At 41.2% G+C, this 14,464-nt stretch overlaps 1 protein-coding gene across 1 annotated transcript in view; it reads right to left on the reverse strand.

The window, feature by feature from the left end:
* Nucleotides 1–334: 334 nt before the first annotated feature.
* The window catches only part of LOC127964025 (protein turtle homolog A), a 41,570-nt gene continuing 27,440 nt past the window's right edge, over nucleotides 335–14,464 (reverse strand). The window contains exons 4-22 of the mRNA XM_052564163.1: nucleotides 13,624–13,770; nucleotides 11,255–11,406; nucleotides 10,795–10,912; nucleotides 10,044–10,185; nucleotides 8,369–8,514; nucleotides 8,095–8,237; nucleotides 7,867–8,007; nucleotides 7,589–7,705; nucleotides 7,279–7,429; nucleotides 7,075–7,186; nucleotides 6,794–6,969; nucleotides 6,198–6,436; nucleotides 6,016–6,100; nucleotides 5,622–5,792; nucleotides 5,237–5,273; nucleotides 1,635–5,087; nucleotides 1,314–1,489; nucleotides 956–1,159; nucleotides 335–475 (exon numbers count right to left, since the gene is read on the reverse strand). Of these exons, the coding sequence (XP_052420123.1) occupies nucleotides 969–1,159; nucleotides 1,314–1,489; nucleotides 1,635–5,087; nucleotides 5,237–5,273; nucleotides 5,622–5,792; nucleotides 6,016–6,100; nucleotides 6,198–6,436; nucleotides 6,794–6,969; nucleotides 7,075–7,186; nucleotides 7,279–7,429; nucleotides 7,589–7,705; nucleotides 7,867–8,007; nucleotides 8,095–8,237; nucleotides 8,369–8,514; nucleotides 10,044–10,185; nucleotides 10,795–10,912; nucleotides 11,255–11,406; nucleotides 13,624–13,770 (5,897 nt within the window). The 3' untranslated portion in view covers nucleotides 335–475; nucleotides 956–968. The remainder of the gene's footprint in view (nucleotides 476–955; nucleotides 1,160–1,313; nucleotides 1,490–1,634; nucleotides 5,088–5,236; nucleotides 5,274–5,621; nucleotides 5,793–6,015; nucleotides 6,101–6,197; nucleotides 6,437–6,793; nucleotides 6,970–7,074; nucleotides 7,187–7,278; nucleotides 7,430–7,588; nucleotides 7,706–7,866; nucleotides 8,008–8,094; nucleotides 8,238–8,368; nucleotides 8,515–10,043; nucleotides 10,186–10,794; nucleotides 10,913–11,254; nucleotides 11,407–13,623; nucleotides 13,771–14,464) is intronic.

A 14,464-nucleotide genomic window follows, 5' to 3' on the forward strand; every position in this document is an offset into this window, starting at 1 on the left:
TACTGTTGTTTTGGTTTGGCTGATTGGAGAATGTAAAAACCCTTTGGAAGTACAGTTATATTTCCAGCATGTCCATTATCCACAATGGATATCAATTTACAATTTACAAACTGTGTATCATAACGGTATGATAATTTTAATTAGTTCTTATTTTCTGTAAAACTGTACTTCTGTAACCTAACCTTTTAGTCTAGACAGATAGAAGTGCAATCTGGGATTGATGACAACAGATAAATACAAAGTCAACAAAAGACAGATACAAAATCTACATTCCATATACTGTACATTTTTCAAGTTTAGAAAAACAAGTAGGAACTGAATGCCCCTTTACAGCAACATGGCAATGCTCTTTATTCAGCTTTAGGATGAATATACATTAAAGCTGTTAGAGGATATTCAAGTCTGGATCCATTGCTTTCTCAGGATTTGGTAGGTTTGGTTTTTTAAACCAATTTGTCTTCTTTCTTGGGATGCTCTGGAAATATAAACACTTGTGGTTAGTTACCTACAAGAAATCAACCAAATAAAACCTCGGGTTTGCACTGAATTTAACACTGGAACAAGAAAGACATTTTATGGTAGCACTTTATTTTACAGTCCTGTTCCTCATGTATATACTATGTACTTACTATAGTAATTACAATAACTATGTAATAACTAGGTACTAACCCTGAACCTACCCCTAAACCTAACCCTACCCCATTGTAGTTACCTTGTATTATCAGAACTTTCTTAGATAAATGTTAGTACACATACTGTAAAATAAAGTGCAACCCATTTTATAAATGTCTGCTGACACAACAATTCCTGTTTTTCAGGTCATGTGTGAATATATCACTCGCATAATCTTATATGACGAAATAAACATTTTGCCTACAAAGTGAAGTATGCAGATAGCCTGAGTTAACACAAGTTAAATATTGTGGGTCAAAGGAATTAAAGGGAGGTAACGGACCAAGGTAAGGTTCTCAAAGAAGTGCGGAGCTGGAGTCAGAGTCTGGGTCAGGGGGGATGCAGGAATCTTGGGAGCAGGATTGCTGGGCTCTGCGGTACTCCTGGAACTCCTGTCTCAAGGCATTGAAGCGGGCCTCACTGAGGGAACGACTGTACCGGTGCTGAGGAGGCTGGGATACTAAGGGAGGGCTGATGGAGTACAGTCCTGGGAGGAGAGGAAAGGAGCAGGAGGACGATGAGGAAGATAAAGTGAGGAGGATGGGTGAGGTTAAATAGGTACAGTTTTAAGGAAACTTAATTTACCATTACATTTGGTGTGGGGAATAATCAAACATGCTCAAAGGGTTTAAAGTTCTTACGTTTACTCTGGAAGTCCTGGAGGCCAGCAGTGGAGCGGGGGCGATCTTGCCTGAACTCCCTGCCTTGCCCAAAGCCACCATGGGTCCGCTCCATCTTCATGGCCTCCAGGATATCAGGATCCACAGAGCATTCCACAGCATCCCATTCATAACTCTCATCTACTGAGGTATTTCTTCTAGACACACACATATGCAACAATACAGAGTGAGACGTACAATATGACAATGATAGACAAGTGTACAAGACAAAATAAGAAATTGGTAACTATTCTAGCTGTCTTTGCTGAGGTCTTGTCTCAGGCATTTGTGTGTCAGCTTCACCTTTTGGACCTCTGTTCTCTCACATCTTTGTCTGCCCTGTGCATCTCACTCTCCTTGGTGGTCTCTGGCGAGCTGAGTAAAGTTGGGGTGATAGAGAGAGACTGGCGTAGATGCCCGTGTCCATATGGTCCCACGCTACCCCTTCCACTGCTCTGGCTGGCGTAACTGGCTCTGCCCCCATCACCTCTTGTATCTCTGCCTTCTGTCTCTGTGATGCCCCTAGCTGCACCCATCCCTTTATCCACCTGTCTCGGAATGTCTTGCTCTCGTTGGGGGAAGGATGTATGATATGGTGAGGGCCAGCTGTAACCTCTGGGTAGGAAAGGTCTTGGCGGACACCTTCTGGGTTCTGCAGGATGCATATAGTCCACTCTGGCCACTGGTCTGGTAGGGCCAAAATTTCGAGAAGGGTCTTGTGGGACATACTTATGCTGAACTGACCTGAGTGTTTCCTGATAAGACACAGGCCACCTAGAAGAATCTGGAAAGACTGCTCCCTGTCGACGTGGATCTGATCCCCTCCTTGAAGGAAGGGATGATTGGATGTGTTGTGGAGGATCTGGGACTGAGGGACCAGGTGTGTGATAGGGGGGTTGCATGTCAGCTCTTTCAATATGCTGACGTCTCTCTAGACTGTAGCTGTTAGGAGCCTGAAAGGGCACTGTCCCTCGCCATGATTGGCCAGACATGGGATAGTAACGTGCAGGAGTACGACCCAAACTGTATGACTTGAGCCTTATATCTGGATGGGGAGATTCATCTCTGTAACAGGTCTCAGAGATATAAGCTCTTGGATTTTCAAAATGTTCCCATCTAGAACCTAAACTAATGGACTTTTTTAGGAAAGGGCGTGGTTGCCTGACTCCAGAGAGGGTCCTACAGGGACCAGTGCTGACTGATCTCTTCATGAAAGGCACTGGAGCCTGATAGATTCTTGAGGATATCATGTTTGTCCTTTCACCGCGAATCTGAGGTCTTTGATATTGTTCAGATGTAGAGTCTGGACATTTGGAAACTATTGCTGCCATGCTTTTAGCTGTGCTAATTAATGTTTGTGCTGGACCACGATGAGTAAATTCTTGTTTTTGAGAACCTGAACTCTGAGAAAGCAAAGGCTGAGAACTCTTTTCTTTTTCTTTAGACTGTGAGAAGCCTTTGTTGCATGTGTCTGAGGTACCTGATTTATCACAAGTAACCTTTGCCTCTAATTGTGAACATGGTTCAGAAACTGAAATACTTTCAGGTTGATCATGTTCTACAGGAATCTTCAGGGTGCTGTGGTCATGAACAGCGCCATTGTTCTGACTAATACTGGTCTCTGAGTAGTCCTGTTCGTGTTTTCCCCAACTTTTGGGTACAACATCAGGCTCATCTCTTAACAGTGTCCCAGTTTTTGCCTCAACACTGGGTTCAACAGATTCTGAAGATTCAGTCACTTCTACTGGATCATCTACACTCATTTCAATGAAACCAGGAAGACTAAGGTATTCCAGGATAGTGCTGGTATGCAGTGGCGACATCCTGGCTGGTTGGGGAGCAAGCTTAACTTTCATTGATTCTGACATTCTCGAGAAATTTGACTGATCACTTTCTGCCTCATTTTCCAACAGGGTCAGGGGTGAGATCCGACTAGGGCTTTCACTGAAAGCACATTTGTCACTCTTTCTGGATCGAGCCCTGATACCCTCTTTCTCTTGCTCACTGTAAGGCAAAACGGAGCTAGAATTATCACTCACTATGACTTTTCCCTTTGCTCCTGCTTTCTGATGATCATAGGGCAATGTAGAGCAGCCTGAGGGATTACGACTCAGTCTGTCTTTTTGATCAACCCTTACTTGCTCCATGTCTGTAACAGTTTGAATCCTGGGATTGAGGTAATGTAGGTTAGGACCAGTATTTCTATCTTCTTCAGCCACTACTTTGTGCTGCTCAGATGATTGAGGACTCAAGCGAGCAGGGGTTGTTGATCTAAATGCCAGAGCCTCTTTTTTAATTTTTCTTTCTTGCAACAATCCTTCCTCAACTAACGCACTGTTGGGCAGTTCCTCCTCCTCTTCCAGGTGACTCTCCGGGTGTCTAGCTCGTGCCCCACTGAGACTGATTCTACTGTGAGAGGGTATATCCCTGGTAGGAGAGAAAAGTGAGAGAGAGGTATATTGTGTGGCTGGTGAATAAGAAGCATCTGTTGCCATTGAATCTTCAACATTGGCAACGCCTTGTTGACGTGTATGAGGGTAGAGTGAGCGAGGCGTGTTCCCTTCAGACAGGCTCTGCACCGGCACCTGGCTGGTGGGGGACGTCACAGGGCTTATGTCCCACTGGATGTATGTGGAAGAAAATGAGGGAAGTCTCTCCATGGGACTGCTGGTGTTGCCTAAATAGCAGCCCCTTCTATAATCCGATACACGCTGGGCCAGGCTGCTGGGTCTGGATTTTTGCCGTAAATGGATGTCTTGGGGTTTCCAAATAGGGTCTTCAGACTCAACGCCTGTCCATTTTCTTAAGGGACTTGCAGACTTGGCCCGCCTCTGTTCTTGCTCATGTGCCTGTGCCCTTCGGCTGGCCGTGTAATGTTCTAACTCTCTCTCCATTTGCTCACGTTCCTTAACCAGCTTTAAACATTTGCTTAAGTTGTCCCTTTCTCTTTCACCATCTAACTGAGTTATCATAGTGCTGGGCTCGGTCAACTGGCTGTCTCCATTGATGGGCTGATAACGTGCTTGGTGGGGCAGCCTCTCTCTCTCTAAAGCTCGGGCTCTCCTGGTTAAGCTCGGAAATAAGTCCTCCCTATGACTGGCACTCCGGTATTTTTTTAGTGAGTCACTTGCTCTTTTTTCACTGCAGTCAGAATAAAAGCTGGCCCTCTCCAACAATGCCTCAGAGCAACCCTGCTCATCATCAGAGTAGAAACAGCCATGACGGGAGAAGTTTCTGGCCATTGCCTTAACCCTGCCAGGTGAGTGAGGGGGTCCTTCTGGATATGGAGGGTCTACTGTCAATACAGAGGGCATCTTTCTCTGTCTATCCCTCTCAGAACTTACAGGATTTGATTGGCTGGACTCTTTAAGAGACCCATTGTTACTCCCTCCTCCATTGCCTCTACCAGGAGATTGTGGGAACTCCTTTTTGAGGTTCTTTTTGATGTGGGTGGGTGTAGAGTTTTCTAGAATAGGTTGTATAACGAACCGCCCATCAGGACTTCTCGATATGGATTCAATAGCAGATGTGGGTGATGGAGATCCCCCAAAGTGGCTCTCAAACTGGGTGTAGTGCGGAGGTGGAGACGATGAGGACAGAAGCTGTTTTCTCTGATCCTGGTACTCACTGCGGCTGCCTTTATCAAAAGAGGAACGGTCTGAGCGATCGGAAGAGGAAGAGTTAGGGAAGAAGTTTAAGGGAGGGCATAGTTTTAACTTCAGCACACTGTCTGGACTGTCAGAAGGCGAGTGAACTCTGTGGAGAAAGAACACAGAGATCATTTAGGGAGGGAGGACAAGAAGGATTCATCCCTTCAGGTTGCCATTTCACAAGACAATTGTCGTACAGTGACAAAGATGGAGAAGCGTTGGAATGATACGTGCACAGCAAAGATGGACACTTACTGTGGAGACGAACTCTTCTGGAAGGCAGAGGGGATATCTGAAACGGTGGGGAGGGTGCAAAGTTCATATCATGCCACACATAATGAGTAATAAGATGAAGTGACAAAAATACAAAAATAAAAGCAGCCTCAACAGAGATGCCATGCATAGCAACAATGTTATAACTGGAATGAACTTTAAGAACGGACTTAATGAGGAGTCAATGCATTGTTCAAAAACATTTGATTATCTAATATTTAACTACAACATCCATGTATCTGAAAGCTGCAGCCCAAAATTACTTTAAGACCATGCAGAAAGCTTCAAAATGTGTTTATAGAGGTGTAATTGTAATTTAAAAAAAAATCATATTCAATGACCCTGTAAACTTCATCACTGCATTTACCATCTCTCTTTTTCCTTCGCCGTTGTCTCCTCCTACTGTTCATAACGCAAGCTGTCACCAGAGAGAGGATGATGGCAACAAACAGGAAACACACGCCCCCAATCACACCAGCCAGCAGGGGCTCAGGAACAAAGGCCAGGAGACTGGGTGCAGCTGGATACATCTCCATACCTTAAGGTCACATTACATGTTATCAGTTAATAAAACAATACGTCAATAAGAATGAATCACTTTTACCAAAATGACACTTCTGACTTCTTGAACTTATTATTAAACCATATCCAAATTCCAAAATATTATTTAAAACAGTACTTTTTCCAAGTCACACAGGGCAGAGAAAATCCTGAGATATTTCAATATTAAGTCAAAATACACATTTCTGAGTCAGCCTCACCTTCAGTAGAGATGACAACGGAGTCACTGGGAACACTGAACAGTCTGTCCCTGCAAGACAGTAGTCGCAGCTCATAGTTTGAGTCCTGTGGAAATAAATGAAGAGTAAATGAACCGTTAAGCCAAAAGGAATAGGAACATTCAACATCAAGCGGCCATATTCTCAATATTTCACACATTTACCTTCACAAGTCCCTGTACAATCAACTCAGTCGCGTTGATGGCAATATCTCGGTCTATAGTGACCCACTCCCCCTTTCCCCGTTTTGCTTGAAGTACAAATGAAGTTAATGGTGGAGACTCTTCTAGAGGTGGCACCCACTGTAGCAACACACCCAATGATGTACGATTGGCTGACAGCAAAGTGGGAGGGGACAACACTGCAGCGGTGGTTACCACAGTGGAAGCTTCTGTTGGAGGTGCTGCAATGTAAAAAAAAGAAAAGATTAACCTCAGCATGATAGAGCATACATCTTGGCCTAAGAGTCTGGAAAAACTTTAACATCCACCAGGGAATGTTTTGAATCAAATAAGGGGATTCAAGTCGGAAAAGGAACTATTCACAGTCTAACCCATAGCATGTATAACAGGGTTCCCCAAATCCTGGCCTGGAAGGCCACTGCCCTGCAGAGATTTAAGTGAAGATACTGGAGTTTGTACCAAAGAGGGAAGATTTAAGAAACCTTTATATGCCTAAGATACACGTCTTGTATTTCTAGAGATTAAAAAAAGGACCTCATCAAGTACATTTTGTAAATGATGTATAGACAAATTCTGACCCAGTGTCCTAATGGTGACAATCTCACTGAAGGGGCCAGAGCCCAACTTGTTTTGGGCAAGAACGCTGAACTGGTAACTAGTGGCAGCTTGCAGTCCCGTTACCAGTAGGGAGGTTTTGGATGTTGGCACAGGGATTGATGCCCATTCATGCTTGCCTCTCACAGTGGGTTTTACCCTGGTACAGAGAGAGATCAAATATTTAGCCATCGATACTGCATATACAGTCAATTTGTATTAATGTACTGGGTCACTGATACTTATGGTGCCCTTATTGACTCACCAAACAGTAAATTTCTGTGTGTATCCTCCATCAAATCCTGGCTCCCAGGACACATTGGCATGAGTAATTCCTGTATCCACAGACACAGAGGTAACAGCATGGGGACTTGTGCCTAAAGTCAACAGATAATATAGATTTAATTTTAGTCTCATTTGTTTTTCTGTAGGTAGGGTTATTTTATTAACGTGCATCTGTTCCTCACACCTAGCACTAAAACTGTTGTTGAAGCACTGACAGTAGCCACACGGTTGAAGGCAATACACTCCCATGCCCCCTGATGGTCTTTACTAAGTGGACGCAGGACCAGAGATCCATTGGATAGGACTGTAAATGGAGAGCGAGGGGCAGGACCAACCTAGAGAAGATAATAAAGAATCAAAAAGACACTGAAGCAGTATCCAAGGCTTTAAGTCCATGCATGTTAGTACATACACTATGTGCATTTATTAGCAGATATACACACATTGCTGGACTGAAACAAACTGAAAGCTATTAGACATTTTTAAGACCTTACCTTATTCCATGTGATGTTAGGGGTTGGGTCGCCCTGAGACTGACAGGGTATTACTAGCTCCCTGCCTACTTCTTGAAGGTACTCGGCACGAGGCGGGACACGGAAAGAAGGGGGGTCCTGTGCATATCACCAGATTGCAAACAAGAGAAATGGTGGCAGCAATCAGTGTCAAGGCAGTCACTAATAATGCATTTCTATATGTGGTGACATTTATGAGTAAGCTGGAACTATATAATCATATGTCATAGTATTTTCTATTCTAGACAAATGGTTTTCACCTTCAGGATAACTTTGGTAGGTTCTGATTGGCCCATGGTCCCGTAACTGTTATATGCTGTACAGGTGTACATGCCAACTGCATCATCATTGGCTGCGGTTATGAACACTGAGCCCTCAGAGTTGACCATCCATCCTGGATACTGACCAATCAAGAAGAAGAATATAAAATGATGTCATATGGGTCATAATGAAATGAGATGTTTGATGACAGAAACATTAAAATGTACCTGCTCCAGGTCCAAGGATGCTCCATTTTTGGTCCAATTAACATACAGCACAGGGGGCTCGGCTTGAACCGGGCATATGATCTTTCCCCCCATTCCCGAGGGGAGATAAGTCTCACGGGGCATCCGTACCACTCGTGCTGGATCTTTAAGAGAATCAGGCTTTTAATTCTATCATTTGCATTATTAACCAAATTGTAATTTAATTTGAACTTCTCTAGTTCTTTTTACCTAGTTTACATGAAGCAACAAAAGCAACAATTTGCAAAGCACTCACGTTTAACTTTGAGGTAGGCAGATGCAGAGGGCGGAGTCATTAGTCCATTGGTGGGTGTGCAGGTATAATTCCCAGAATCCTCAGGGATAAGACCTGAAATAAGGAGGGTCCCATCCACTAGTATTTTCACCCGTGATTTTAGAATTCTGTAAACACAAACACACATCCAATTGAGGGGCAAACAGATATTGCAAAAATACCTATTGCAAAAAGTAGGGATGCACCGAAATGAAAATTCTTGGCCGAAACCGAAAACCGAAAGAGAGAAAACCAAGGCCGAAAACCGAAACCGAAACACCGAAATAAATTATGCCAATTATTAGTACCATTGCATTTATTGCTATGACAGTGTACTAACTTTACTAAAATTAAGACATTGCAATTGCATAAATTAATATTAAAGTTTCAAAGATAATTACAATTACATAACTTATTTAAAAAAAAAAACATAAAAAAAACTTAATTACAAATGATGCAAATATTTATTAAGCACATTGCAACAATGCACAGTATAAAATAAAATTCAAACAAAAAATGTATCCCACTCATGTGTATATTTAATAATAATGTACAGGCCTACTGGCTGCAGAAAGGTTTTAAAATGAACAGTTCTCTCATAAAAACAAAGTGCATTTAGGTGAAGTGCATTTGAAATTTTTCTATGTAGGACTAGAAAGTGCATTACTTCTCCAGTTGGCAAGACTGTTATCACTTCTGGGGATGGGAACTTCAGACAGATAACCATCTAGCTGTTGAGCAGTTGAGCTTGTCATCTGCCTGACATTTGAGACATATTTGAGAGAGTGTATTTAAATAGGGCCAGGGCATAAATAAACATTTTTATCAAATTAAAGCAGAATTCTAGCAGAAAATCTAGCAGAAATATGGCTACAATCTGATATTATGTATGTATATATGTTTGTGTGTGTGTGTGTGTGTGTGTGTAGTAGCCTAAGAACAAAATAGCCAACGTATTATTATTATTTGAGGCACTTTCTTGCAGAATTCCACTGAACATATCAGACAACGATGGTGCATGCCACTCATCTGGTGCAGAGACCAGTCTTTTTTTCTGCGCTCTGATCTGTCTCCTGCGCTTGGCGCTTCTCCGTCTCCACGCGGGTTCTCCGCATCCAGCGCGTCCTGGATCATTTCTCGTGCGCGCTGCCTTATTTCCGCATACAAGTAATGGTCTTTATAACGCGGATCAAGCACATTCGCGATGAAGTGCAGAGGATCCGAAAAGATCTCAGTGAGACGTGTGCTAACAGACTCTATAAGACTGTACTTTTCTTTGTTTTTACTTCGTGGTCCGTCTTAATCTCTTTGTTAGGAGATGTTTTAGTGCTGCGAATAAAGGAATACGAAGAGAGAGAATGTTCTCACTGGTGATAAGTGAATGTCGCGTGGAGCTCGTGGTCTGCGCTTTGCAGGTGCACGTGCAGGTCGCGGTTTCTGTTTGCGTCATCACAACATTTCGGCCGTGTTGTTTCGGTGACAAAAGTCTATCGGCCGAAAACCGAAAAGGCCATTTTCGGCCGAAAATTTTCGGTGGCCGAAATTTCGGTGCATCCCTAGCAAAAAGAATTCACTGGACACTGTGGTTGACCATTCAGTCTTCCGGTGAGCTCTGTGATACTGTTATACATTTACAGTTCGTATTCTGGTCACTTACTCAATGTGATAGACATTTTGTCCTTGTTTCCACCACTCATACGTGAGGTTAGAAGGATACGCTTCTGCTTGGCATTGCAGAATTGCATCCTGGGACATGTTCATGGTGGTGTCCTCAGGGGGGATGATGATAATTGGAGGACCTGGTTGAAAGCATAAGTGCAAGCATGTAAGATGGAATGCATGTAATCAGGTTTTTTAGGGCATTCAGATTCGAGGAGGTTGTTTATTGATGGGTGAGATTTAGGCTTAAGTGCATTGTGCTAAAGCACTACCACCAAAAGAGGGCAGTGTTTTATTCATTGAATCACGCTACGGCTTGCCCAAATATTACTCTAAAATCTTATGCTGTGTAGAAGACAAATGTGACTTATTTCTTTTTAGCGGTTGTCAAAAATATACAGCATTCTCTTGCTCAATGTTCAGTAGACGACGGATGAAGAAGCAAAAGGGCAATGCTAGCACTGACCAATAGAAAACACTGTTCTTTCGTCATTACACAATGGAGGAATATGGAATCATTAATGCATTTTATTTTCTTAAAATTGGTTAGCGTCTTTCTCTGTGCACATTCACAACATGAGAAGTCAAGATTAAGGTTATACACTTTGCACACAAATCCAACTCCACCAAAGATGCCAGTGTTCTCATGTCCAACGCTTCTTAAAACGCCTAATACCCTGTAAGCCTATTTCTGTTTGGTGCTGCTGAGTTTCTTTGCCCACGTGGACAAGACGTGGTGTTTAACTGACCTTTGACCTGCAGCTGGGTGGTGTGGGTAAGGTTCCCTTCTGAGTTGGACACGTGACACTTGTATATTCCTGCTGTTTCCCTGGTAACCATGCTTAAAGACAAGGTTTCATTGAATACCTGTTTGGGGAGAATTAATGTTTAGGTGGTAAACGAGACGAGGAATGAGGAGAATGTGAACAGCACAAAGTGAACTCTGCACTCAAGTCAGCATGAAACAAGATTTACAAGTAGCCATGCTTCTGTACACCAATGTATTTGTGAGTAAAACAGGAAGTAAAAAAAAATGTAGGTTTGATTGTATGAATAATTGCACAATGAAAAGCTGGTTATATATTAAAATGGAGATAGGTAGTTGGAGGGGGAGGGATTCATTAATCATCATTCACAAGATGAATCTGAATTCATGTTGACCTTCAGTGGTCTTTATTAACAACCAATCAACCAACAAGCTCTGTGTACCTGAATTTCTTCTTGTTTTTCAGCATCACGTCCATCTTTTCTCCAGATGATGGTGGGTTTGGGGTTTCCATGAGCATCACAGCGGAGGGTGAGAGATTCACCCAACATGACCTCCAGAAAACGGGGAGGAGTCTTTATGAACACCGGAGGAGCTAAAACAGTCATAAAAACAATCAAATCCATGTTCATAAAAAATAAATAAAATTATAACAATCAATAGAATAATAAAATAAAAACAATAAATAAAATAAATATTAAAAATAAAAAATAAGAAATAAATAATAGAAAAATAAATACGTAGTATTTAAAAAAACTAAATAAAAATAAAATAATAATAAATTAAAACAATTAACAATAAAATAAAAAATAATAAAATATAAAAAATTTAAATTAAGTAATAAATAAACAATAGAAAATAAATACATAGTATTAAAAAACTAAATAAAAATACAGAAATAATAAATAAATACACAAACAAACAAACAAGGTGTAATCAAGCAGACAATTCTAAAATCAGAATAATTGGACTGATATGAATGAAAATGCAGCACTTAAAGGTTTGAAATCATTGCATCACACTAAGTAGAGCATGGCTTTTTTTAACTTTCCCAAAGTGATAATTTGCAAGTGATGAAAAATCTTTAAACATCCAATGAAAAAACATCTTATTTCCCCATAACCCTGTCAACACAAGGACAAGTTTTCCAGCACACTCATAAACAATGACAGCTTACAAAACCGCTGAACATATCAGACAACGATGGTGCATGCCACTCATCTGGTGCAGAGACCAGTCTTTTTTTCTGCGCTCTGATCTGTCTCCTGCGCTTGGCGCTTCTCCGTCTCCACGCGGGTTCTCCGCATCCAGCGCGGCCTGGATCATTTCTCGTGCGCGCTGCCTTATTTCCGCATACAAGTAATGGTCTTTATAACGCGGATCAAGCACATTCGCGATGAAGTGCAGAGGATCCGAAAAGATCTCAGTGAGACGTGTGCTAACAGACTCTATAAGACTGTACTTTTCTTTGTTTTTACTTCGTGGTCCGTCTTAATCTCTTTGTTAGGAGATGTTTTAGTGCTGCGAATAAAGGAATACGAAGAGAGAGAATGTTCTCACTGGTGTTAAGTGAATGTCGCGTGGAGCTCGTGGTCTGCGCTTTGCTTTTGCTTTGCAGGTAAGATGAGACCGTGCATATAATGGTGTAAAGCGAGAGAGAGCTGGAGTGTGAGTGTGTGTCTGTCCTCAGTCTTCATTCTGATCGCTCACACATTCAACAGAAACACAATCAGATGCTAAAAGCCAGTCAGAGCCCTTCACAGGATTCACAAGCCAGTGCTGAATGAGTGTGTGTGTGTGTCAGGAGGAGAAAGTGTGTGAGTTTCAGAAGACATGACAGTCGTCCTGAAGGTGTGAGACAGAAAGTTCAGTGTGAAAAGATTGCAAGCAACGGGAAGCGAAAAGAAAGTGTAGATTTGGGTGAAGTAGTCTTGGGTGAATGGATGGAGAGCGGCTGATTTTGCATGAGTTCTGCTGATATCAGAACAAAACATCATCTGCATCAAACACTGACGTAAGTGTCATGTAAAATGAGACAGGATTATGCAATTCTCGCTTATTCACTGCAACAAAGCTTTCATACGAGCTCCAGATGCTGCTTTAATCACAACTTTAATCCTTTTTGTAGAAATAACACAAATAAATAATGTTTTATTATGCCAGTAGCATGAACATATAGAGCACTATCATAAATTATATATTCTCTTACACAAATGCATGTCCACTTTCTGTGGAACCCAATTGTCACAAGATTCTTTTTTAAGATTAAGCAACAAAACATTGTTTTGGGAGCATTTCTCATTATGCACACATTAACATGATAACAGTGGTATTTTGGTATTACTAAAATACTATTATACATTTTATCAATATTTTGAATTAGATTTTATTTTTATTGTTGCTGCTTTCAGTTTAGTTAGTTTTAGTCATTGTTTTGTTGTTTTTATTATTTTTTGTTTTTACATAAACTTTTACATTAGTTTACATATTTTAGAACATCAAGAAAATAAGAAATACTGTCTTGGAAGCTAGCTGAAAAAAAAAGTCGAAGTTTTATTTTATTTTGGTTAACATTTATTTTATTTCAAGCAACATTATTACGGTTTTAGTTTTAGTTTACTATAATAAACCTGTATGAAGTAACATATTTTTATATCACAGTGCAATTAATTTTTACAGTAAATCTAACAACAACAAAAAAGATTAATAGTATATAATATCTAATATCTAATAGTTTTGACTTGCAAAGCCATTATACACACACCTTAACACCTGGATAAAAGAAACAACCTTAGAGCATATCTTATCCCACCTGAGATGGACAGGAAGTTCCAGGTGCCGTTCTGAAACTCATCTGTGGTTTTATCCAGCAGGAGAATGCGACACTCAAACCAGCCCTCATCCTCCAGAGTCAACTTATCCACCAGAAGAGACGCACCACGGCTCAGGGACACACGACCTGGCCCAAAAATCAGAGAGACAAGCAGTTATTCAGAAGAATTTTGAGAAATGAGATAAAGACACAAATCACACAAAACTGCAGCTCAAACATTAGAGCAAGCACTAGCAACTCAAGGGTTTTGATTCCCAGGGAATGCATGACCTTAATAAAATGTGTACCTTAAATGCAATGCATAAAAGCATCTGCCAAATGCATGAAACGTAAATGTAAAACTACTTCCCAATGCAAACACAGAAGCAGATGAGATCCTGCACACATTTTAAAATAGCCACGGGTTTGTGCATATTCCAAAAAACACATGCATACCTAAAAACCTCCAATGCAAATCCAAGCGTGATCATTATAGCCTTAGCTGGTACTTTACAATTCAATAAGGAATTTAATATATAAACAATAAGGCATTTAATACAGATAGGTGTCTGGAATTGAAAGTTATTCAGGGCCCAGTTGTATGCTTGACCTCTTTTACATAACGTAATGGTTATATTCATTCAATATTAACAGATATAATGCACGACTCAGTAAATCATATAGAGACAAAGACAATATTCTTTCTAGCTCGGAGTAAAAAGAAGCACCTGTTTTTGTGGAAAGACCACCTCAGCTCCACAGAAATCTGAACATCTCTCTGCATGATGTAACGCGGTCAGCTGACTCGAACAAAAACAACCTCACAAACCCACACTGGCTT

This window comes from Carassius gibelio, chromosome B8, assembly GCF_023724105.1.
Source record: "Carassius gibelio isolate Cgi1373 ecotype wild population from Czech Republic chromosome B8, carGib1.2-hapl.c, whole genome shotgun sequence".
NCBI lineage: Eukaryota > Metazoa > Chordata > Actinopteri > Cypriniformes > Cyprinidae > Carassius > Carassius gibelio.